The sequence below is a fragment of the Peromyscus eremicus genome, chromosome 1, assembly GCF_949786415.1.
Source record: "Peromyscus eremicus chromosome 1, PerEre_H2_v1, whole genome shotgun sequence".
Classification (NCBI taxonomy): domain Eukaryota; kingdom Metazoa; phylum Chordata; class Mammalia; order Rodentia; family Cricetidae; genus Peromyscus; species Peromyscus eremicus.
In genome coordinates this window covers 120,185,593-120,209,153 of record NC_081416.1, presented here as the reverse complement: position 1 = coordinate 120,209,153, position 23,561 = coordinate 120,185,593, and the positions used below count along the sequence as shown (strand labels likewise).

The window sequence follows — 23,561 nt, the reverse complement described above, 5'->3', positions numbered from 1 at the left end:
TCAGCCTTCCCCCAAACCAGATCCTGACCTGTCCCTTTGTTACCTCTGTGTTGGAGAGCTGGAACCATGGTTGCTTCCCATAGGTAAAGATCTCCCAAAGGATAACCCCAAAGCTCCACACATCACTCTCTGTGGTGAACTTCCGGTACATGATGCTTTCAGGAGGCATCCAGCGGATGGGGAGCATGGTGTGTCCTCCCACCTAAAACAGTAAAGACAGAGGCCCATAAAGTTACCAAATAGACAGAATCAACCAGAAGTCTCTACCTTTCTTATATAAATGTACCCTCCATGCATTGGATCCTAATGTGGCCATGCTTTAGGCAACCTGAATTCATAGGTGAATGGAGGTTGAACATTATATTGTTCAACATCAGTGAACATTATATTGAAAGCAGCTATAGGTCAGACCTGAGGGAAGAAAGCAGACTTCTTAACACTGAGCATGAAAACTAAAAGGTGATCTGAAGTGAGAGAGAAATAAGAGTCTGATACTAGAATAAAATCTTAAAATGTTTCTTAAAGAAAACTCCAGGAGGAAGCCAGGAGAATTACGGTGTGAGCCTCCAGGCATCAGAGTGACCACAGGCATTGAGTCAGACACCTGGACAAAGGTGATCAAGGCACAAATATACACTATGGACATCTCATCTGTAGATTATTAATTTCTGCTCTCACATTTCTCATCACAACTTGGGATCCATGCTTCATGTTGGATGGAGACTTCTGGAAGCCCCTAAGCCCATTTGTTAATAAGAAATTAAGTGGATAAAAAGAATAATCTTCAAAATGCTTAGTAAGCTACATCACAGGATTTGGTCTTTAAAATTAGCCTCAAGAGATACTGGCTATTTGTATGTTTACCTATGAGAGTCAAGAGTAAGAGAAAGCCACTGAGAAGGGCAAACGATTGCAATATGACTGAGAGGAAAACCGCATAAATATTCACTACCCACTGGGTTAGAGATATTAGCACACATGAAAGAAAATTCACAACACGATTCAAAACTCAGGAAGGAACTGCATCATTACTAAGCAGAATATCAGAAGTTGGACCTTTCAGCTAATACGTGTTATGAAAGTGCTTGCTGTTGGTTAGAAAAGAAAGGAGTTCTGTGTATGTGTCTTAATAAACTGTTAACACAAACATCTTTCCCTGATGGACCAGTTGGATGGACATCAACAGTGAGCATTGGAAAGCAGATGGCAAAAGAGATGAAAACCTCATATCTAAAAGGGTAGTGTGTATCTTCTCCTGGAAACATCCTAGAAGAAACCAGTCTTCAGGATGTGTAGAAAAATCACTCATATCCTGAGACTTCTGAAATCAGCATAGCTTTGTGTCAGCTGTAAAGACAACGTGAGATGTTTCCACCTGGGAAGCAAAGACCAGGACTCTTCACTACACACAGGTTTTCAAAGAAAATAAAGTAAAAGCAAAATCACCAGAAATTGACAAAGGATGATACTAGAAGAATAGAAAAAAAGGAATGTAAGATATGCTATGACTTGAATTTCACAACAATAGAGCAAATACACCACAACAGTGCAATTTAAATCTAAATAATGCTTGCTAATTTGGTGGCTAAAGGTAATACAATAACGAATAAGGGCTTCCTATAAAATGGAAGCAAAGTAAATAATATTACCAATAATGTTAATAGTACCACTGCTGCTACTGCTAACCTAATTATGGGGAATGAAATTTCCACATAATCTTAACCATAAGTGGAGAGAAGAGTAGATCTGGAAATAATTAAAAGCCCAGTAAAGACTTTATCATTAAGAGAGGGGAGAAAAGCACTCATAGATACCAATTGATTATTGATCATAACAATTTACACTTAAATATGCTTGCAGAAAACTTAAAGCAGCTTCTAGAAGAGTAAAAAATATGACATGCAGCTTCCTAACCAGTTTCAGGAACACAACATCAAAATCTCTCATCTTACACAAAACAGCACAAAGGGGGGGGCAGCATTAATGAACAAGAATTACAAAACAGAAGTGAACTCTAAAACTCTGTAGATAGTAACCATGAATGTGTTATTACTACCTCGAACATGGGAGGAAAAAATTAGGTTAAAAAAATCAGTGGTTCACATTATTTAGAAAAGCTGTGTTTAAAACAAAATTACAGAAAATATTGAAAATAAAACAGTGAAAGTACGTGGAATAAAAATCAAACATAATCAGCCATATATGCACATACTACGCACATATACATATGCATATAAGCTAGCATGCATATTCACTGTGCAGATGTGTATGGCCAATTAAATTCCCTTTATTAATTTCTTTTTAGACATTTTTATATTTTTTCTCATGTGATGTTGAAAAACCCTGAATGTCGCAACTTAATATTTAAAAAGGTTTGTCATGTTTATTCCAAATTGAATGTTTTATATAAAGTTGAAGAAATGCACCATTATGATAATCATGAACTTGTGTACTCAGATACAACAATAGCACTACATGAAATATACAGAGATTTTACACATAGAAAGAACAAAATATAAAATTTAAAAACTGATGAAGCCACCACAATGGAAAACTAATACATGTTAATTTTTTTTTAATTTACGCACTCCAATTACACAGTAAACCTCAAAGAACATCTGAAATTTCAAAGAAAAAATAAGTACAGGGTAAGAACAAGAAACATTTCCCATACCAAATAAAGCAAACTATTAATAACAACAAAGGAGTAATCCATTAAAAGGTTCATTGGGAGCAATTAAAATAATAATATTTAAAAGTATTTTTGTAGTATGAACTCAAGTCTTATTCATTGAATCCTATGGAATATAACTGAGGTAATCTTTAGAAAAATATGTAGAATTTAAGTAGTTTTAGAATAATTAATATATAGCCAAACTAAGAAAGGAAATAAAACTCTAGAAAATATATAAAGAGAGTAATAAGGAATAAAAAAAAAAGACAAAATTTAAAAACAAAACTGATTTGGTATAAATCCAAACAATGCCCAAACAAACAGAGATGAAAAAGACAAAACTCTTGATTGAGCTACATAATGAATTGCTTGTCTTCCAAAGTTACAAAAATTCGTTGGCAAGGTTAATAAGCAACATAGAAGAGAAAAACTATAAAATGCTAAAGTTAAAAATCATTAATTTTTAAAATACAAGTTCAGTGATTGGTTTACCAGAAAATATTAATGAAAATCTGAAAAAAAATGTAGAAAATTTGAGAACAAATATTAAAATTATAGCAAATAAAATACACATAGGATGAAAATAAAAAGGCAGTCTTATTGTGAAGTCAACTAAGGCTTTCTAACCTGTATTTTTCCAATATAAGAAGCATACTTTCTCAAACCATTCTCTGTGGTTTAAATTTCTCTAAAAGCAGAATTAGTCTAACAACAGAGAGTCTCAAACATATAAATACAGATAAAGAGATTTTATCTCTATGTACTGATGTAGCCATTTCTATTCTAAATATAATTATCAAATCTGAATAACTTATTGTATCATATGCAAAATGTATCAAAATAATAACAACCTTAGGAAATCTACTGTTCCATTTGCCTAATTAAAAAATAAAGGAAAAAAACATTCTTTCAAAAGATACTAAAATTTTCTAATACTGTTTTCTGACTGAAATTCCTAATCTATGAGTAAGGAAGAAAACTTTTATTTAATGAGTTAAATATCACAAAGTCTGGAAAACCTAAGAAGCACAGAAGGAACATCATTTCCTTGATTCTGTTAAACTGTCCAGGAAATTCTAGGCAATGGAACAAAGTAATTATTTTGCTAAATGGATATAATACCAAAATGGCCTCTAAATACGTATCTCTCTATGCCTAAATTAGTGCTGCTCTCAGACCTCATCAAAGAAGTCTCCTTATGCAGCGACTGGTACTTAACACAGAAACTAGTAACTGGTCAACCTGCAGAGAATAAGTGCCTTTGAGAGCTCAGCCATGAATGGGGCATCTGTATCACACCCCTTCCTCAAGACTCAAGGACCACTAAGAAGAGGGGGAGAAAAGATTGTAAGAGCCAGAGGTCATGGATGACAAGAGCAAAACCGTGTCTTCTGGCCATTACAGGAACAATGCACTCATGATGTCCCGGCTGCTCTGCTTGCCTGCACAAGACCAAGCAGCAGCATTCTAGCAGGAAATGGGGAGAAGTTCATGAGCCCCGACTCCTGGCTGAGGTGTCATGGAGATTTGGTGGATGGACACACTACCAGAACAAAGTCAACCTACGAGTTATTAAAATTAAAAAAGGAAGACACAAAGTATGAGGATTAGAGAGGTGGGATAAGTGTGGGAGGAGTTACAGGGCACAAATATGACCATAACACATGATAGGAAGAGTTCTCAAAGAATTAATAAAATATCTATTTTAAAAAGTAAATATATAATAAAATGTTGAAAGAGAAGAATCAAAATTGTCTGTTGTCTGGGAACAGCATGTTATACAAAACAATTAACTAAAATGAAATTGAAACTTTTATAACTCAGTAAGATACCCATATAGAAACACAATAGCCAAACTATACTAACAATACCATAGTAACTCAAAAAAGAATTGAAAATAAAATTGCATAATACCAACAAAGCACTTAAAAATCTGAGACATAACTTGGCTTAAGATGTATAGGTCTGTTCGGGTAAAAGAACACGAAAGAGGACCAACATAAATGCAAAGTTTTTATCATTTTCTCTAATAAAAAGGTTTGGTGGAATAAGTCTCTCATTCATTCTTAAAATACAATGTAAAATTTGAGTGCAATATAAAATTTAAAACCTCCTATGGAATGGGTTATGGAAACTGACAAAATGAATTCAAACTTCATCGAGAGTAGTGATTGCTTAATTAAAGACTTGTTGAACTAGAACGATGATGGGGATTTGTTTTATCAGATAGTAAGACATTTTATTGCATTACATAATGAACACCCTGTGTTTAGCATAGGGATAGACAATATATTAGTGTAACAAAATAGAAAGCCTGGAAACAGAACCATGTATAAATACTAGAGTTTAATATATGAAATGATGGGTTAGTAATTAAAGTGTGGGGACAATGAACTATTCATTTAAAAAATACACTTAGATACCTACCTCACACCATATACAAAAATCATTTCCAGATGGATTAAAGAGCTAAACATAAAAAAACAAAACAATAAGAATATTAGAAGAAAACTTACAAAGGTATTTGTATAACCTCAGGAGCAGAAGACCTTCCTACTTGATATACACTTAAAAAGTCATAAAGGATATAATTTATAGACACAATTTTGTAAAATTAAATATCAAAGACAAAATTCATAATTAAAAGACAAATGACAGAAATACCTGCAACATATGTAAAAGACAAATTATTATAATCATTATTAATAATAATAATAATAATATTTTGTAAAATAGTCTTGCTAAGCAGCCCCAGGCTGGCCTGGAAGTCTCTGTGTAAACCAGGCTTGCCTCAAGCTGACAGAAGACCTTCTGCCTCTGCCTCCCCAGTGCTGGGACAGACAAGGAATTAAAATCCTTATGATTTGTGGTACTGCTTCACATTAGTTAGATAAGCAAACAGACAGACAGATGAGTCAAGACTAAGAGCAGACGAGCCACAAAATAGCTACAAATGGCCACAAATGAATGAAGAGATGCCAAGTCAAAGAGAAGAGACATGTATTTTAATGACATTTGATAAAAAGGGAAAAGAAAGGTTGCTATCTGATGCTGGAGGTGTGAGACCTGATGCTCTGATGCCAATGGTGGGACTGGAATCTGCTTCTCAGGGCACAGTCTTTGCTTTATCTGTCCATGCTGACATTGCAAGAGCCCTGGAATCCATCGACTTCACTTCAGAAATAGTACAAGACTATTGTCTTGTGTGTAGGTAAAATTATTTGGTTCAAGGCCCTTTTTTGTAGTTTCTAAAGGAGGCAGAATATGTTCATTTTTAAAGGTATATATGATGACTATAATAGAATGTAAAAATGTTGCATATACTGATATGTTAAGTATCTGCAGGACAATAAATGTAGTAAAATACAGTTCATTCATAAATAGTTTGTCATTATCATTCATGTAAAACTGGAAATACATAAACATAAGCAAATATATAGTAATAGTGTGCAATTTAGTGAATGATATGAAAGGGTCCAGAAAGCTACTAAATCAATATTTTCTATAGAGACAGAAGTAAAGAAGTTCCAGATTTTAGTATATGTATTTCTATAGTGTGTGACTTTTTACAATGATCGGGTACCACATTTTAAAATTCCAAGATAAAATCAAACATAAACATTTGACTAGACAGACAGAAACCAGCAGATGTAAGTACACATAAAAATATCAGTTTTGTAAAATAAGTATGTTTGTGATAGAATATGCTAGAATGGTTTGTCTCATCTGGTCTCTTGACTGAAAACAAACAGAAATCAATGATGTACCAATACATCACTCTGGGTATATAATTTTAAATAATGGAACCCTCCATTTGATGCTAGTATGTGTCTCAGTTGGTGGGTTTTATATATATATATATATATATATATATATATATATATATATATATATATATATATATATATACAATACAGAGAAAGTTTTAAATTGAAATCTCTGTGTTCAGAAAAGAAGAAATTCAAGAGTGCTGGGTGCAAACCGTGGTGGGCCTAAGTGTTTGAGCAGACAACTGTCAGAAGAACATTAACTAGTCACAGGGGCTCCCTTTAGAAGACTTTCATGGAGTAGCAGCACCAATGTAGGTGAAATTTATACTACATTCCTCCAGGAGTAAGGTCGATAACATGGCAAAACCAGCAAAAATTGGAAGTCAAGAAACTCTAAATTTTGGTATGATTTTTGATGAGTACTTAGCCTTTAAGTTTCTTCAATTTCAAAATATGAATTAAACAACAAGGCTGCCTCAGAATCATGGATACAAAAACCTACTAGGTGTCACTAAGTGTAGAGATGTACACATGATACAATAATTGCTCACTGTATACATCTTCATATATTCCTGGACAATATAGTAAATGTAACTTCCTTTATTGCCCATAAGAACCCATATTGATTTCCTTCCAGCATAACTAGAAGACTCAGTCTGGGAAAAGTAGTGGTCTAATAATTCATAACGATAAAACACTCATTGACAAATATCTCTACCCTAAAACTTACCCAGACATAAGCTATCAGGAAGCCATAGTCTCAAGGATAAGAACAATACTAATTAATAAATAATGATGTCATATATTCTGTTATTTCATCCTTTCTCTATTCCTGTGCAGCAGCTGCCTCTATTGCGCCCACCTCTCAGATGAAAATAGGATGACTTGCTCAAGCTTTGCATGAGTAACATCAGCTTGTGATCAGATCTTTCTATGGGATATCTTAAGGATCTTGAAGCTAACCCTGAAAAAGGATAACATAAACTAATAAGGTCCAGAAAAGATGCTAGAAAAAAATGTAGGAAAACAAAACTTGGAATAAATTGCTAGGGAAGAAGCACCTCTCTGCTCTAGGATGCCTTCCACTGCCCCATCACTCCTTCCTCTGTCCTCTCTTACACACCCTCATAATCAACGAAGTTAGGAATTAGGAAACGCAGAAGGAGGAATTGCTTAGGAGAGGCTTTGCTCACTGGGTTTAGATGTCAGTCTACAGAAATTAGGTGATCATGGGTTCCTAAGACCTGTTCTTTTGTTTCTGTCCCTCAATCTGTGCAGGATTCATTGGGATTCTTTGCTTCTTAGACCACCATGTAGGTTGACTTAAGAATATGAAACTTCTTTAATTATTAAGTCTGTTTCCCATGAAAACCATCATTCTAGACATATGAGGATCAACATGAGACAGTATGAGTCACACTATCTACATAAAATTCTCTTTAAACCCAGAAACCATTAAGATTTTGAAGGAATAGACTCCTAGTAAAGATATTAGGTAGGTGAGCAACTCAAGCTTCAGATATCCATTTTGAAGTCATTCGTCAGCTAAGGAGCTATAAGAAAAGTCATCAACTGTTCCCAAACCTACACAAAGCAAGGAAATCTCTGAGCCTTCTGTCCAAGCAGCTTCCTGGTAACTCTGTTCCTTTGCAGTGGAGTGCACTTGACCCATTACCCATTAAAACAGTGCTAACGGCTCTCATGATGTCACTCCCATATCAGTAATACTGTGGATAAAAGTGCAAGATACCCAGATAAATTTAAATTTAAACCAACTAAGTTATAGCCATGAATACTATGCAGGACACATGCATAACTAAGAATGTGGGTTTTGTCTGAAGCTCCACTATAACAAGGTGTCTTGTGTTTTTCTTTTCTAAAGCTGACAACTCAAGATTCCAGATCCACATGGGAATGTCAACTGTATCCCATTGTCCCCTTTCTCTTTCCCTCCTCCTCCTGTCTGGTCTCTCCTTTGCTCTAAAGGGTATGAATGAGTTCACTGTCCTGTGTACCACAAAGCTCCTGCTCTGTCCTCCCAATGCTTTCCCAATGTGTTCTACCTGTGAGTGTGGCCCAAAGCAAAAAGACCTGGTAGCTACAGTTTTCCTCGGTGAACAGAGCTCTGTTTTCTTCTACCTACAGATCCTTGGACAAATAATTTGTCTTGACTGAGCTTCAGCCTTCTTACTAAAAAAAAATAGGACTCATATCTACAATCACCTCCCAGGAGTGTCTGCCATACTTGTTAAAATGCAGAAGCCTGGGATTTTCCACAAATCCAGTGGATTATACGATTGTGAGTAAAGACTTATGACACACATGATGACCACACATTGCCATATCATCATGTAAGTACCACACGCTGATGGGTTGCACCACTGGAGTTCCTCTTTCCATATGGTCTAGAGATGCTTTCATTCTGCAGGAACCAAGAGTTGAATAGCTGCAAAATAAACCACCTTAACACTGTGATAGAGTTGCTACTTATTAAAACCTATGATATTTTCTATGTTGTCTTTTACAGATAAACTCTGAGAAGCACTGAATTAGACTCAAAGGGAGAGGCAGACTGGAAGCTACATTTGTTTGAATAACAGAAATGAGACGATAGCTCTTTTCTAATATGTTGAAGAATTACCAAAATACCATCAATTCCTTAGCATCAAATGCCACTCAGTGTTTTTATTGTTTGTTTGTTTGTTTGCATGCCTGTGCATGCGTGTATGCAAATGAAAGCACTCTTTTAAAGTCTGATTAATTTAGCAATGTTTCTTCGTGTCTCAACCTATTGTTGCCTTTGCTCTCATATTCTTCTTGGGTCATTTGAGCCACCAACTTCTCACATTCTGGATTAATTCATTATATTCCATGGGTCACTTCACATGCTCCTAGAGCTTCTATATTCCTAACACCTGATTGTATCTGATCAAGTATTTACAGTCATGATGGGAGCCAAGTCAATAAATGCTGCCATGTGCTTCCTCTGAAACATGGTGGGAGATGAAGTGTGTCTCCCTTTTATATGATCAGTGGATTGTGTCTGATCACTCATTATACAGTCCCCTTTTACCTAATGACTCTAGCAGCCATTGATGATCATTGCCAAAATCCATTATTTCATTAGTGGTTCAAAAGGATGACATTCTAATTATAGTATTCCTTCTGTATATATTAGTGGGAAATCTATAAATAAAAACTTCCCTTCATCTGCTATGTGATTGTACTGATTACAGCTTCTATGAGTCAGGCAAGATGGCTGCTTGACTAGTTCCCTCTATTTACTAGTTTTTAGAACACTGAATTCATCCCCTAGCGTTATGGTTGAAATGTGGTTGGAACACATAGGCTTGTGTATTTGAACACTTAGGTGCCCAGCTTATGGTGCTCTTTTGGAAAGTTGAAAAGAAGCTTTACTGAAGGAAGCGGATCCCCAGAAGTTGGTCTTGAGGTTTAATACTCCATCCTTACTTCCTGTACACTCTCTGCTTCCTGACTGCTAACACAATGTGATCGGCTGCATCTGCTGCCTCCATGATGCCTTCCCCTCCAGGATGGGCTATACCCCCTCAAACCGTGAGTCAAATAAGCACTTCCTCCCTTAAGTCGGTGCTTGCCACTTATTGGTGATAGCAATAAGAAAAGCAGATGCAGCCTTCTCCAAGGGTCAGCTGTAAGAGCTTTGTTTTGCTTCTGAAAAACGTTTCCAGGACTTGCTCTTTTTTAAACACACACTTGAAGTGCTTTGGTCCGCTGCAGTGGCTATTTTTAATGCCTCGTTTCCTTCCATCGTTGGCCAGTGGAAACCTCTGAAAGCTGTGCCTCGCTCTTCTCGTATAACCCCATCAGTCTTTGATAGCACCTTCCCTTCTGACATGAAAGAATATTCTAGGCTCCTCTTGAACATTTCATGTCAGAGTCTTTGAAGCTGCTGTTTCTCCAAGGATCTCTGCATCTTTTTGATGCACAATGGAATTTTGGGGCCATAATATGACTCATAATATGAGTGCTCAGTGCTACTAGGGTGGTCATTACTTCTGAGTCTTTATAGTAGGAAATTCAAAGCTAGGGAATCATTTTTTTTTGGAAGGGAAAAAAATACATCATGACTTCATGATTTTGTTTCATCCACACTCAAATTTAGGATTGATCGACTTCCTTTGACTTTGTATTGCAATTTTCCTCTTATGCTAAAAATCTTGATTTCTAGAATTTAAAAAGTTATTGAATTATTCTCAACATATTCTTCACTTCTTAATCGTGCTAAAACTATGTACATAATTTCAACATCAACCCCCCTACGCTGCTTTGAATTCCTTCTGCTCTTAAGACACTGACTGGAGAAGAACAGAAAATGCAGCTGTGTCTTAACCCCTTCAAAGTCACTACACCAATAGACTTCCTATTTTATTTCTTTTTTAGTTTTAGAAAAAAAATTTGCTTTTCATTTTCCAACTTATTTAATATCACTACTTGTTGATCTTGCTAAAAAAAATGGAAACATAGTTTCAATCTCAAAAGCACAAAGTAAGATCCTTTTATATAACTTACAATTCTTATTCTACTACTGCCCTCACCACTAGGCAACCTTACTCTCACCCTCCTATGCAGCACAATTTGGGTTTGGTCTAGTTTATGCCCCCCCCTTTTTTTTTACAAAGGCACATATCGATTCAAATTAATTTCTCTGTTCTGTGCTTTGCTTTCTTAACAAGAGTTCACGCTTTCCTTGTATAGCTGTACAGGACTCGCCATGTATGCCAGCTGCTTAGTTTACCCAGTCAACCCCACTGACAGAAGAGCCTGGACTTCCTCTCATGGAAAGCATGAGACACCAAGAACCTTGCCCGCTCCTGTGATTGCACACCTGAGTCTGCAAAGCTCGGAGACGCTTGAAGACCTCAAAGCATGTCCTCAGTGAGCACAGTTGTGAGATATTTTTGCAGATCCTCAACTCTTACAGGCACCTTTTCTGAACTTGAATTTAGAATTCTCAGTGGTCTAGCAAGTTCTCTGGTGATCAGAACCGAATTCTTGCACTCTGAGTCTCTGATTCCAAAACATAAATAAATAAAAAAATAATAAAAAATAAAAACCCAACGGGAAAACAAACCTAAAAGGTTATCATGTGAGATAAAAAATAAAATAATCCTTGATAAGAGACCAATATACAGCCCAGGCAAATAGTTCAAAGACTTGAGTCACATGTCAATAGGAAAAAAATGCCCCTTTCCTTCACAGATGTTGCTTTGCTGTGATCCTGGTTCTTGGATCACAAATAATGATAATAATCATAAAATAATAAAAAAATAAAATTGGATAGAATTGATCCTGAATCATCCTCTGTATTAACAATAAATAAGTTCATTAATAATGCATGTGGGAATTGGTAAACAGAGGAGATAAATTTCCATTCACATTTTACTTTTATCTTCTAGAGTCACCAAAAGCTGGTGTATATAGATATTATTTTGATCTACTGCCTGCTTCTGCACATTGCTAATAATTGCAGAGATACTCATTCCAAAAAAAAATTCGTAACATTTAGAAACTTATGGTCACTGGACATTAAATATTAAATTTAAATCTTCACACACATTTTTTGTCACAGCAAACTATGATAGAGTGGCCAATAAAGGGCTTTCAAGCATAAAAATAAATTATATAAAGATAAAATTCAGTGTGGTAACTGAAATGAAAATATAAATTCAAGAAGAAAGAGGAGCCATGTAAAAATGGCTGTTTAAGAACTTGTTCATGTGTTAAATAGATGCTGTACCAAATTGCTCTGGTATTTAAACTTCATTAGAGGCATTAAAGGAATGATGTATTTTTTAATGTCAATGTTTACAATACTCTGGAAATGAAGGCAGCACTTGCAACTTTTTAAAAGATTGCAACCAACTATATAGATGTTTTCCCAATGACAACTTCAAATGTATGAGGGGCATGAAAAATTTTCCAAAATTTTTATGGGATCATAAAAGTTTGGAACATTTAGGTCTAGAATCTTTCCATGCAGAAGTGAAAGGTCCTGTCTCTCTTGCCTTTCCTCGGGTCTCTGACTGACCCATTCCCTAAAGGAGGTAATAAGAAGAGATGGGGTGAAGAGAGAGCAGCCTGCTAATCAGTGTAGGTGTCTATTTATGACCCAAGCACCCTTTCTTCATCCTAGCCCCTAGTCTTCAGTCTCAGCTGCATCCTTGAAAGCCCAAAGTACATAGTGCAGATGATGTGGAGTGTGGGTTGGCTGCAGGTGACCCAGCCCCAGTTCTTCTTGGGTGTAGAATATTATGCACCACAGGGAATCCTCAGACCTCCTAAGTCTTCCTCCACAGCTTTCATCTAGCTCCTGAACAGGGACTTGTGTTTGTCCATTTTCATTTTGCTGTAGTTAGAGGGAGCCCATTATTGGTAGGTCAAACAGAAACTCAGCTAGGCTGTAGAAGATCCTCTTGCCTCTCTGTCTATTCCAGGGACAATGGGACACCAAAGCATACAGATGCCTTCCTCTCACCCAGACACTGAAAACATCTACCTTCACAAACACTGACTAGATATGAGACACAGTAACCCGTACTCCAAATAGATAGACCAAGACCAAGCAAAGAAGAGTAAATGCATATTTACAGGGCAGAGTATTTCTGCAAACAACTCAAACTTCCTCTGTTTGGAAGGAAAATGGGTCAAGCCAGACTTTGGGAAGGAGATAATAAGGCAACCTATCTTCTTTGAGGAATTGGCTGCAAAGAACTGTTCAAACTTTGAAATGTATGTTTATGACCAAATGGTCTAATCATCAAGAGACTGCCACTCATGGAAGATGCTATTTTTTAAAATTCAGTTTTAGTATTTCTTAGTTGCATGTCTTAGCACTGAGAAAAATACCCATGTACACTTAAGAAAGAAAGAGCCGGGCGGTGGTGGCGCATGCCTTTAATCCCAGCACTCAGGAGGCAGAGGCAGGCGGATCTTTGTGCGTTTGAGGCCAGCCTGGTCTACAGAGCGAGATCCAGGAAAGGCACAAAACTACACAGAGAAACCCTGTCTCAAAAAAACCAAAAAAAAAAAAAAAAAAAAAAGAAAGAAAACTCCAACCTATACCTTTTTCAACCCCTGAGAAGTCTGTTTAACACTTAACACTGCCCCAATAGATTTTGCCTCTTGTATCCTGCTCTGCCACGTCCCAGAAATACATTAGCCAGGGACAGCTATCACGCTGAACATGACACTAGCTATTGTCCTGGTAGCCACCACTACAGTCATTAAAATTAGTTCCTCCTTGCTCCAGAGTTTGGGGTTTTCAAATATAGAGTATGCACACTAGTTTTGGTTACACACTCACATATCAGGAGGAGGGATGTGGGATGTCTGAACGTATAGACGGAACACTGTGTGCGCTTTGTGAGGACAGTAGCAGATGCTGACACAGACACGGACCTTCTGGACATGCTCCTGTCATGTGAGGTTGGTGAATACTCCCTTGGGCATTTCTTGAAATTAATAACCTTATATAAAAGAAAGGTCCAAAGTTTTCTTCCTTTTTTTTTTTTGCCTCAAGACAATAGAAACAAATGCTTTTACTCTAAATCAGTTGATCAATTGATTAGCTTTGTTAATAGCTTCAAAACTTTTCAGACCACTAGAATCCTTTCAGGAATGAGTGCTACTCATTGCTGGGAATGTTACTTATTCCAGCTGCTGGCCTCCTTAGCGGTTCCCCCCTTACGAACATGGGAGATTTTCAGAGCCTGAGCAGTTCTGAAACTGTCCCAGCTCCTACCTTTTCTCCTTCCTCTGCCCCTCTCTCATCTCAGGCTTCTACCCAACTATTGTAGTTCCTTTAACCAGCTGTTTGGCTTTCTTCCCAGTCCATTCATTCATCTATTCATTCACTAATTCATTTGCTATCATTAATTTATTCGCTAGGCATAAGCCTGAAGTGGCATAGGGCAGTGGAACATGGAGTGATCTGGAAAATAGGGACTGTCCCCTTTAAGAAGAGCTAATTCTTTTTGTTGTTGTTTTGTTTTGTTTTCAGAGCTGAGAGCCAAACCCAGGGCCTTGTGCTTGCTAGGCAAGTGCTCTACCACTGAGCTAAATCGGAGAAGGGCTAATTCTTGTTTCCATAATTGTATCCCTACCAAGAAATTGTAACTGCTACAGAAGGAGGGAGCCTGTGCAATGGAGGAACATCCAGGGCCTGGCGGAAGATAGTTGGTTTTTTTTTATTCTTTTTCTCTCAATGGTGCTTCTCTAGTCCCGAGTGCGTCTGTAACTTACTTTTCCCTCTGCGGGAGCTCTCAGGATCTGGAACTGTTACTTTGTATCCAGGATCTTCCAACCTTCGTGCTTGGTCAAGGCCCTTGCCTTCAAGTTCCCCACCTCAGATTTCTAGCTGTCACAGTCTTAACAGTAGCTCCGCTCTCTCTGTCATTTCCCTTTCTTGTCTGAGGGCGGTCTTCTTTCCACGATGTGCAATTCTTTGTCCCACTGAACGGGGCAGGACCCTGGACAACCACCCTCACCTTAACAAGCCTACATTCTCTCCAAGTGTCATTTGGAGTATCAATCTTGTCCTGCCTCCTAAATCTAAGGTCCTCAGAATTGAAGGTTTGAAAGAAACGACACTGAAGCTATAATTCCTGAGCACACACAGGTGGAAAAATCTTTAGAAATTACCCTACACATCTCCAGACAAGGGTGGAGAAATCTTTAGAAACTACTCTACACATCTCTCCAGACATGGAAATCCTGGCCAGAAGAAAGGCAGTGTGACAAATTCATTCTGGTTTCTATGTAACTATATTGTTTGACTACAACATAGATATACCTCAAAGTATACAACTGAAAAGGCTCCACTTTCAGTCATACAAAGATTAATGTTTGGTCCTATAGTATGTTGGTCAATCTTCATTGTCAGCTTGACTGGGTTTAGCATCACCTAGATGTGAAGATGCTTCCAAAGAAGTATAACTAAGAGAAGACCACCCTGAATATGGATATGTCAGACCACAGGCTAGGATTCTAGATTGAATGAGAGAGAGAGAGAGAGAGAGAGAGAGAGAGAGAGAGAGAGAGGAGAAAACCATCAGAGAAGCAAAGCTCACCTCTCTCTGCTTCCAGACTATGGGCACAAAGTGACAAGGCACCTCACAGTCCCACAGCCATGACTTCCAGCCATCTTGGATGGCATCCTCTCAAACCATGAGCAAAAACAAGCCTCTCCTTCTTTCCTTCAGTTGCCTTTGTCAAGTATTTTTGTCGCCTGTCTTAGGGTGTCTATGGCTGTGAAAAGACACCATGACCGTGGCAACTCTTATAAAGGAAAACATTTAATTGAGGCTGGTTTATAGTTCAGAGCTTTAGTCTATTATCATCATGATTGGAACCATGGTGGCATGCAGGCAGACATGGTGCTGGAGAGGTAGCTAAGAGTTCTACATTGGGATCTGCAGGCAGCAGGAAGAGAGTGTGACACTGGGCCTGGCTTGGACTTCTGAAACATCAAAGCCCACCCCCAGGGACACACTTCCTCCAACAAGGCCACACCTCCTAATAGTGCCACACCCCATGGGCCTATGGGGGCCAATTGATTCAAACCACCACATCAAAACAGCAAGAAAGGTAGCTAATCCATGTATTTATCTTTTTTCTGTTGCTTTATAGCTGGACTTTAAGTCCCTAGGCAAAGCCATTTTTTTTCAGTTTGTGTGGATGAAGATAGATTGGTCTAAACATTATTTTGATTTTAAAACCATGATACCTAAACGTGCACTTAAAAATTCCATGACTATCTGTGAATTCACTCTGGACACAGAAACTCCCTGGCTCCCATGCCAGGTAGGCCCGGCACTAGGGACCGAGACTTCTCTACAGTGACAGTACACCTCAGAATTGTGAAGTCAGACTTGCTTTTGCAAGTGATATTTTATTTGTGCTGCAATGTGGTGATATTTTAGTTGTGCTTTAATAAATAAAGCTTGCCTGGAGATCAGAGGGGAAAAAAAAAACAAGACATTATAAGTAAACAAAGAAGTCAGGCAGTGGTAGCACACGCCCTTAATCCTATCACGTGGCAGGCAGGATCTCTGTGTGTTCAAGGCCACACTAGAAACAGAGCCAGGTGTGGTGGCACACACCCTAAATTCCAAAACTAGTTAACCACGGAAGTCTGGAGGTCTGTACAGACAGACAGCAATTGACAGAGCTGGGTAGGAAGAGGAAGTGATGTAGCTGAACAGAGAGAGCAAATCAGATGGCAGAACAGCAAGGCATATAGACGTGGGTAGACAGGAAGTCACGGCATTTTGGAAGCTGCAGAGTTGGTGAGGGAAGGTTAGCTGTGGCTTTCCCTATTTCCCTGATCTCTCCCAGGCTTTCACCCATACGTCTGGCTCCGTGTTTTTTATTTAATAAGACCATTTAGAAATTCATCTACACTCCCCCTCTTCCCAAGAGCATGGCTGCAAGCTATCCTCTCACTTCTTCTGTTGACAAATTGAAGATCTCGGCCCCAAGTATAGTAGGTACTTGGAACTGTTCCGAGGAAAAACAGAGAGAAAATTTACAAAGACATTAGAGTGGAGCTCCTTCAAAGCACGGCTTTGTGACAGTTTATGCAGTCGGCATCCATTTAGCACAGTCTCAGAGGAGAGGCTGTCTTGCATCTGAGCCTCTAGCCCCTGGATTAGGAAAAAATCCTCAAGAGTCTTCCAAAACTACAAGGAGTTAAGAGCCAAGCTGTTTAGCAATGTGAGCCTAGAGGATAAATAAGCCCACTGTGATTCTTCCCAAGTCTCTTACCTAGAGCTGAATCCGCCAGGAGCAAAGTTCTTATATGGGTGCTCTAGGAATATACACCTTTTCTAACATCTTCTCCCCCTTCCCTTCCTGAATCGGGACTAAATGCTGGCATCCATTCCAAGTCCCCCCGTCCTTCAGTACACCCAAGCAATGTGTATATTTCTGTATTAGAGAGAGCAAACATTGCAATGGAAAAAGACTTGGCCCTTATTTTCCTTCCCAGATGCCTTGACTCTAGCCTCTTGGCTGCACTGAAATCTTCAATTTGGAAACAAACTTTCTAAGATGTTCAAAAAACTCAATTCACAGAACAAAGCTGGAGGTCTCAACTCAGCTCAAACTCATAGATCAAACTGGAGTCCAAAGAAGCCACCTAGACCTCAAATGGGCACACTAATACTACAAATAAAGGAAGGCAAATCGGTCCACTGACTGATCATAGATATTTTTAATTACCCTGTAATGCTCCTGTACCAGCAGTTAGGTTCCAGCTTATATTCACACTGATTTAGGCCAAATTACAAATCATCTCTTGCAAACAAAGTTTTACTTGGCTAAATATTTTGTTGCCCTTCATGAGTTACAATAAGTGATACTGAAAATTTGTATGATAATTCAGGAAGCAGAGGACCCAAAGCAACCAGAGGAATAATGTATAACTGAGCAGGGGCTATATACCAGTTGAGTATCCATAGCATGTTTATCCTCTGGAAGACTTACATCCTTGTGTGTGGAATGAGGATAATAATGCTCCTACTCACAACGTGTACCCAAACGAAAGGAGGTACTAAATGAAAGAAGAAATATACATGCATGGGGATTTGAATCTAAATCTTCCTTGCAAGCATCTCCCAAAGAGACTTAGACATTCTGCTCAGTGAGCCCTTACAACAGTGAGGCAACCAAAGTGGATGGGAAACCAGATCGGGGGTGGAAAGGTAGTCCGTCAGTCATCAGCAAGAAGGAATGCATCACCGTACTCCAAGCCCTTCTCTTTGTGAGTTTTTAAGTTCAAGATGGTGCCACCAGGAAGCACTAGGCACAGTTTAGAGGGGCAGTCAGGAATTGCATGACTGCCAGTCTTGATCTCTGCATCTGGGATGTCTGAAAAAAAGCATGGCTATGGTACCCAGGAAGGCCAGCTAAAGTGAATCCCAGAGAAGACAAGACTGGGGCTAGCTAGAATACACAACATTGTCTTTGGGCTGGGCCCCACGACACCATGCTTTGAGTGGGAGGCTCTATTGTAGGAGATCAAAGAAAATTAAAATGAGTGGCTTTAAGAAAATGAACTAGGAGGAACTGGAGAGATGGCTCAGTGGTTAAGAGTACTTGCTACTTTTGCAGAAGATCAGAGTTCTGTTCCCAGCATTCACATAGTGGCTTCCAATCATCTTAATTCAAGTTCCAGTGGGTACAATGCCCTCTTCTGGTCTCCATGGGCACCAGGCATGCATGCAGTGCAAATATGTGTGTGTGTGTGTGTGTGTGTGTGTGTGTGTGTGTGTGTGTGTGTGTGTCTATACATATTCAGGCAAAACATTTGTACATATAAGGTAAAGTTACTAAAACTTTAAAAAGAAAAAGGAACTAAACTATGAAACAGTCTTTTATTCAAAAGGCAAACTTAGCCAGGAATTGGCTCCATTTCTGGTTTTCTCAACAACAATAATAACTCCTATCATTGACTACCACACTTACCTTCAAACAAGGGAACTGGGTTCTTGAATCAGATATTATAAGTCTGGTTTCTGTTACCCAAGGGCATGTACCCAGGGCCATGTTCTACCCTGAGCTGTGACCCCAGGCCTGTGATGCCTGTTTGTTTGTTTGTTTGTTTGTTTGTTGCTGGTTGCTCACTTGCTTTTGTTTTTATTTTAAGAAATGGCCTTACTAAGTTGCCCAACCTGGCCTTGTACTTACTCTATAGTGTAGGCCCAACCCTCCTGCCTCTGCATCCCACGTGCTGACATCACAAGTGTGTACACTATACCAACTGGGTGCTACTTTTACTGTATAGGAATCTGAAATGACAACAGATATACACCACCATGAGGGAAAGGGGTTATTTAACAATTCGTGTTATGGTCTTCCTCATGACCCAGAGGGAGCACGTTTCCAGGGAAACTCAGGATGAGAGCCTGCCTGCCTCCTCAGCTTTGGCTGAAATACCCAGACCAGGTGACCTTCCTAACTGATGTTCTTTCCTAACTCCAGGATCCAATTCTAGCCCTCCTGACTCACCATTTGTGAGGTCTGTCATACAGAAGTCATGTCTGGATGTTAGGAGAGGCCTGTGCAACTACTGTTGGGCCCTGTATTATTGCCTTAGAAGCAGACAACACAAAGCAGCTTCTGCTTAATCCCCAATCCCAGTCACCTCAGGGCCTGGGACTAATTAAGGAACATCTAAGGATGGCCATCAGCAGGCAGCTACCCTGAAAAGAGCCAAGGAGCAGCGTTTAATTGCATCTCCTTCAGTAGCAAAGCGCCTGTATCATTGCTGGTTGCTTCCAAGCCATCTACAAGGAGGTTATATCCACTGTGGTCTTCCTTCATTCCTTGTGAAGACTTTCTGGACACAGTGCCTTTGTATATCACTCATTTCTCAGGACCAGAAGCTCCTGAATGTTGCCTTGGATGAGGAGAGACAAGTAAGCAGTCGTGTGTTTGGACCTAGAGAAGAGATGAATCGAAGAAAGGCCTGACACTTCTGGAAAACTCAGAACCCTGCATACTTTATTCAGTGGCCCTGGACAGGAGCAGGATCTCCTGTTTGAAGAACTGATGGATGCAGAAACAGAACCCAAAGATGGATAAAAGAGCTGCCGCACTCCTAAGTAGCCCTCAAGATAGGAATGGCATAATATCATGATGTAGACACAAACTCATAGCCAAGTCACCTCAAGAAATCACTTTACCTCTTGAAATCTCAGCTTGTCCATACGTTAAATATTAATAAGATTTACCATGAGGACTAAATGAGAACAATCCATGGAAATTTGGGCAGGGTGCGTGGAGCTTGGGAACTCTCAATATATGTTACCAAAGAACTGTCACAGTGATGGTTATAGAGCAGATGTGGGAGTGTCAGTCTATTGCTCGACTGTACGTACGTTTGCATAGAGTAATCTCTGAGCCAGGCATTTAGATAATTTAAGTGAGTGGGTGATTTTCTACCGTGTAAGTAAACGGGCATGTTTGGTGGCCAGGGATGGTAGAGATTAGGTTGAATTAGGGAATCATTTCCCAGTGTCCTTGGCTGTAGCCTTTTCAAAGTAAAGCTACCCTGAGGAAAGATGAGAAGTCTTATCCGATTTTGCGTTGATGCAAACAGCAAGCCAGGCATTTGCTTCTCTTTTTACTCTGCACACTGCCTTTCTCTTTCCAGTAAGGTCATGTACTGCAGGCTCAGCAGATCAAGCAGAAAGGTACAGCTGTAGGCAGGAGTAAGAACTCCAGATCACTCCAAATTAGTCATTTTAGCTGGAGGGAGACCAGAGCCTTTGGGCCCCCCTTGTGTTTTATTAACTGCCAGCTGAAAATGCCAGAAGAAGCTAGGGAAATGCAAAGGAGTGGGGGACAGGGAGCACTTTGCATATTTTAATTACTTCAGTAAACAATACATATCACAGCAGAGACCTGTCATCCATGGCTGCATCCCCGGGCTAAGGAAAGATGGAAGCACATCAAGGGAGGAGGGACGATATGAGAAGCAAGCCAGGCCTTGGCAAACTCCTGGCTGCCCCATCTAGCCTCACTGATGGCTACTGGAGCAGCTCAGATGAGGCTCAGGACATCGGAACTTTGCATACCCCAGAGCTTTCTTGTGAATTAAAATGCACCTGCTTGTCCAGTGGAAATGGGATGCTTCTTGAATTATGAAACAAAATCCTTTCATCCTAAAGGATGGATACTCACAGCCTAAAAGGAAAGAGTTCACTTGCAGGACCACACACACACAAAGCAGTAGACACAGTTTTTCATCTTCACTGAAAGGAGGGAATTCAGCTTAGAAAAAAAAATAGAAGAGTGACATTCTCGGGGAAGCCTGAAGATGGCTGATAATGGCAGCTAAAGTATTCTGTGAACTGCAGAATGATTTATCAACACAAGCTGGTACATGACTGTTTTATTCACCATGAGTCCCTAGTTAGGCATCCCCTGAGAAATTCCAGGAGAGGGGTATTGATTGACCCAGTCACACTACCCTAACAGAGGCCAGAGACATCTCCAGCACTCTAGAAGGGAGGCAGCACAGCATGAGCAGAAACCTGGAATCCGATGGAAAGTCACTCAGGTCACCTGAGATCTTGTCACAGTCCTGACTAGGTGCCACCCCAAGTCTCTGGAAGCCTAGGGTTCCTTTCAGTCTCAACATTCATATCTGTAATAATGATGTATTAGACTAAGGGGTGGGGGTGTTAAAATTCTTCTCTGCTCAGAAACTACATGAATTTGTGCAAAGCATAATTATTTATCGGAATCAGTAGGCAAAGAGCATTGAACAAAGATCCTTTATAGTACTTGCAGCCTTGGCAATCTGATTTTTATAGAGGGATGTGTGTGTGTGTGTGTGTGTGTGTGTGTGTGTGTGTGTGTGTGTGTGCATGTGTGAACGTGTGTGTACTTACACACACGTATATGTGGACAAGCTCATGAGAACAAGAGCCCAACCTCGGAGGCCCTCCTCTCTAACATTACATCATACTGCCTGCCTCATCTACAGGCTCCTATGTCCCTATCTATAAACTGGTAGGCTTCAGGAGGGGATGCACTGATGGACTTCTAGGTATCATCTGGTTCAAAACATAAAGTTCCAGTGAAGCAGAGAGTGAATAACCTCAGAATGCTCCCCCTGCCTTGGGAGAAGCACAGAGTTCTGGGGCCAACTTACTTCAACTCAGCCTGCTGTTCTGCACCGGGATCCCAGGAGGCCTCTCTGCAGAGAAGGGAGTTAGAACGGGAGGTAGTCTCAGATGAAAGGGATAGAAGCCCAGTGCCTCCCTGCAGCATGTGGCCTTCCAGGCCATCAGGGGAGGCCTGCAGCTGTGGGTTACACCTTCTCCCTTTGGAAACAAGCTCTGCCTCTTGGCTTCTTCTTCAAGGTCAGAAGTCGGGGGTGTGGGGGATGTGGGTGGGAGTGCTCACAAGATCAACACAGGAGAAAGTCTTAAACACTAAGCCAGCAATCACAGTTGGATGGTTTTAGCTCTCCTCTCTCCCAAACACAATCCTACTCTTTCACACGCTGTTTTCAAAAGCTTCCCTAGCCTACTGAAGTCTTTTCCTAGGTCATCTAGCGGGTCCCTCCAAAATGAGCCAGGCTAAGTACTAGAGTGGGTGATCTCCAGAAATAGAGCCTTCAAAACTTTTGCCACCGCCCCATAACAGAGGTGAAAAAAATAGTTTCAGTGTTTCACCTTTGAGGCCAGAGGTAGAGGCCTTGTCTCAGTGAACAAGGCCACAGAATAGCAACGTTGGGAGCCATTACACAGCCTCATGAGACATGGTAAGTGAATTAAGATGCATGGCTTTGTTCACCCTCTTGAGATCTAAAGTGATTATTACCAACCACTTTGCATGGAGGAAAGGAGAGAGGTAGAAAAGAAAGGAAAGAGGGAGAGAAATTAGATAGTTTATTTTTAAAAAAAGAAAGAAGGGAGGGAGGGAGGGAGGAAGGAAGGAAGGAAGGAAGGAAGGAAGGAAGCTGTAAGACATAAGCCTAAAATATTCTGACTCTAATAATCAATATCTTTGAGTGCACTTCCAACTTGAAGGAAGACTGACCAGTAAGGATTTTTTTGTTATTGTTGTTTGTTTGCTTGTTTTTCAGTAAAGATGGTGTAAAGCATGCAAACTGATGAGTTGGAGTTGTGGATTTAGGAAAACGTGTTAGATAGCTTACAATTTGATTTCTATAAACACCCCCATAGAAGTTGAAGAGCGACTTTCATGCTGAAATATCTGTATCAGCAGATGCGATGAAGTCAGATGAGAGCTCACAGCACCCCAGACAGCACTCATAAAGATGACACCAGATTGCAACCTATGCTTCTCATAGACAGACTGGAAGCGGCATGGACTCTGCCTCCTTGGTCTGCCCATGCTGACTTTTCTCTGTATAACTCCCAGCTTAGCTGCAGGGGCAATATTGATGATTTCTCAGCTGAATTCCTATACCAAGCCATTTCTGGGAAAGGCAAGGCTTCCTTACTGAACATCTTGGTCTCCAGTAATCTGTTCAGCCACAACAACATCTATCATCACACAGTTCAAATTATGTTACCTTTGAATGTTTGAACATCTAG

The 23,561-nt window shown here is 39.6% G+C and overlaps 1 protein-coding gene across 1 annotated transcript in view; it reads right to left on the bottom strand.

The window, feature by feature from the left end:
- The window catches only part of Ntrk3 (neurotrophic receptor tyrosine kinase 3), a 366,962-nt gene that overhangs the window by 5,960 nt on the left and 337,441 nt on the right, over positions 1-23,561 (bottom strand). Inside the window, exon 16 of the mRNA XM_059272815.1 lies at positions 44-202. Coding sequence (XP_059128798.1) covers positions 44-202 — 159 coding nt within the window. The remainder of the gene's footprint in view (positions 1-43; positions 203-23,561) is intronic.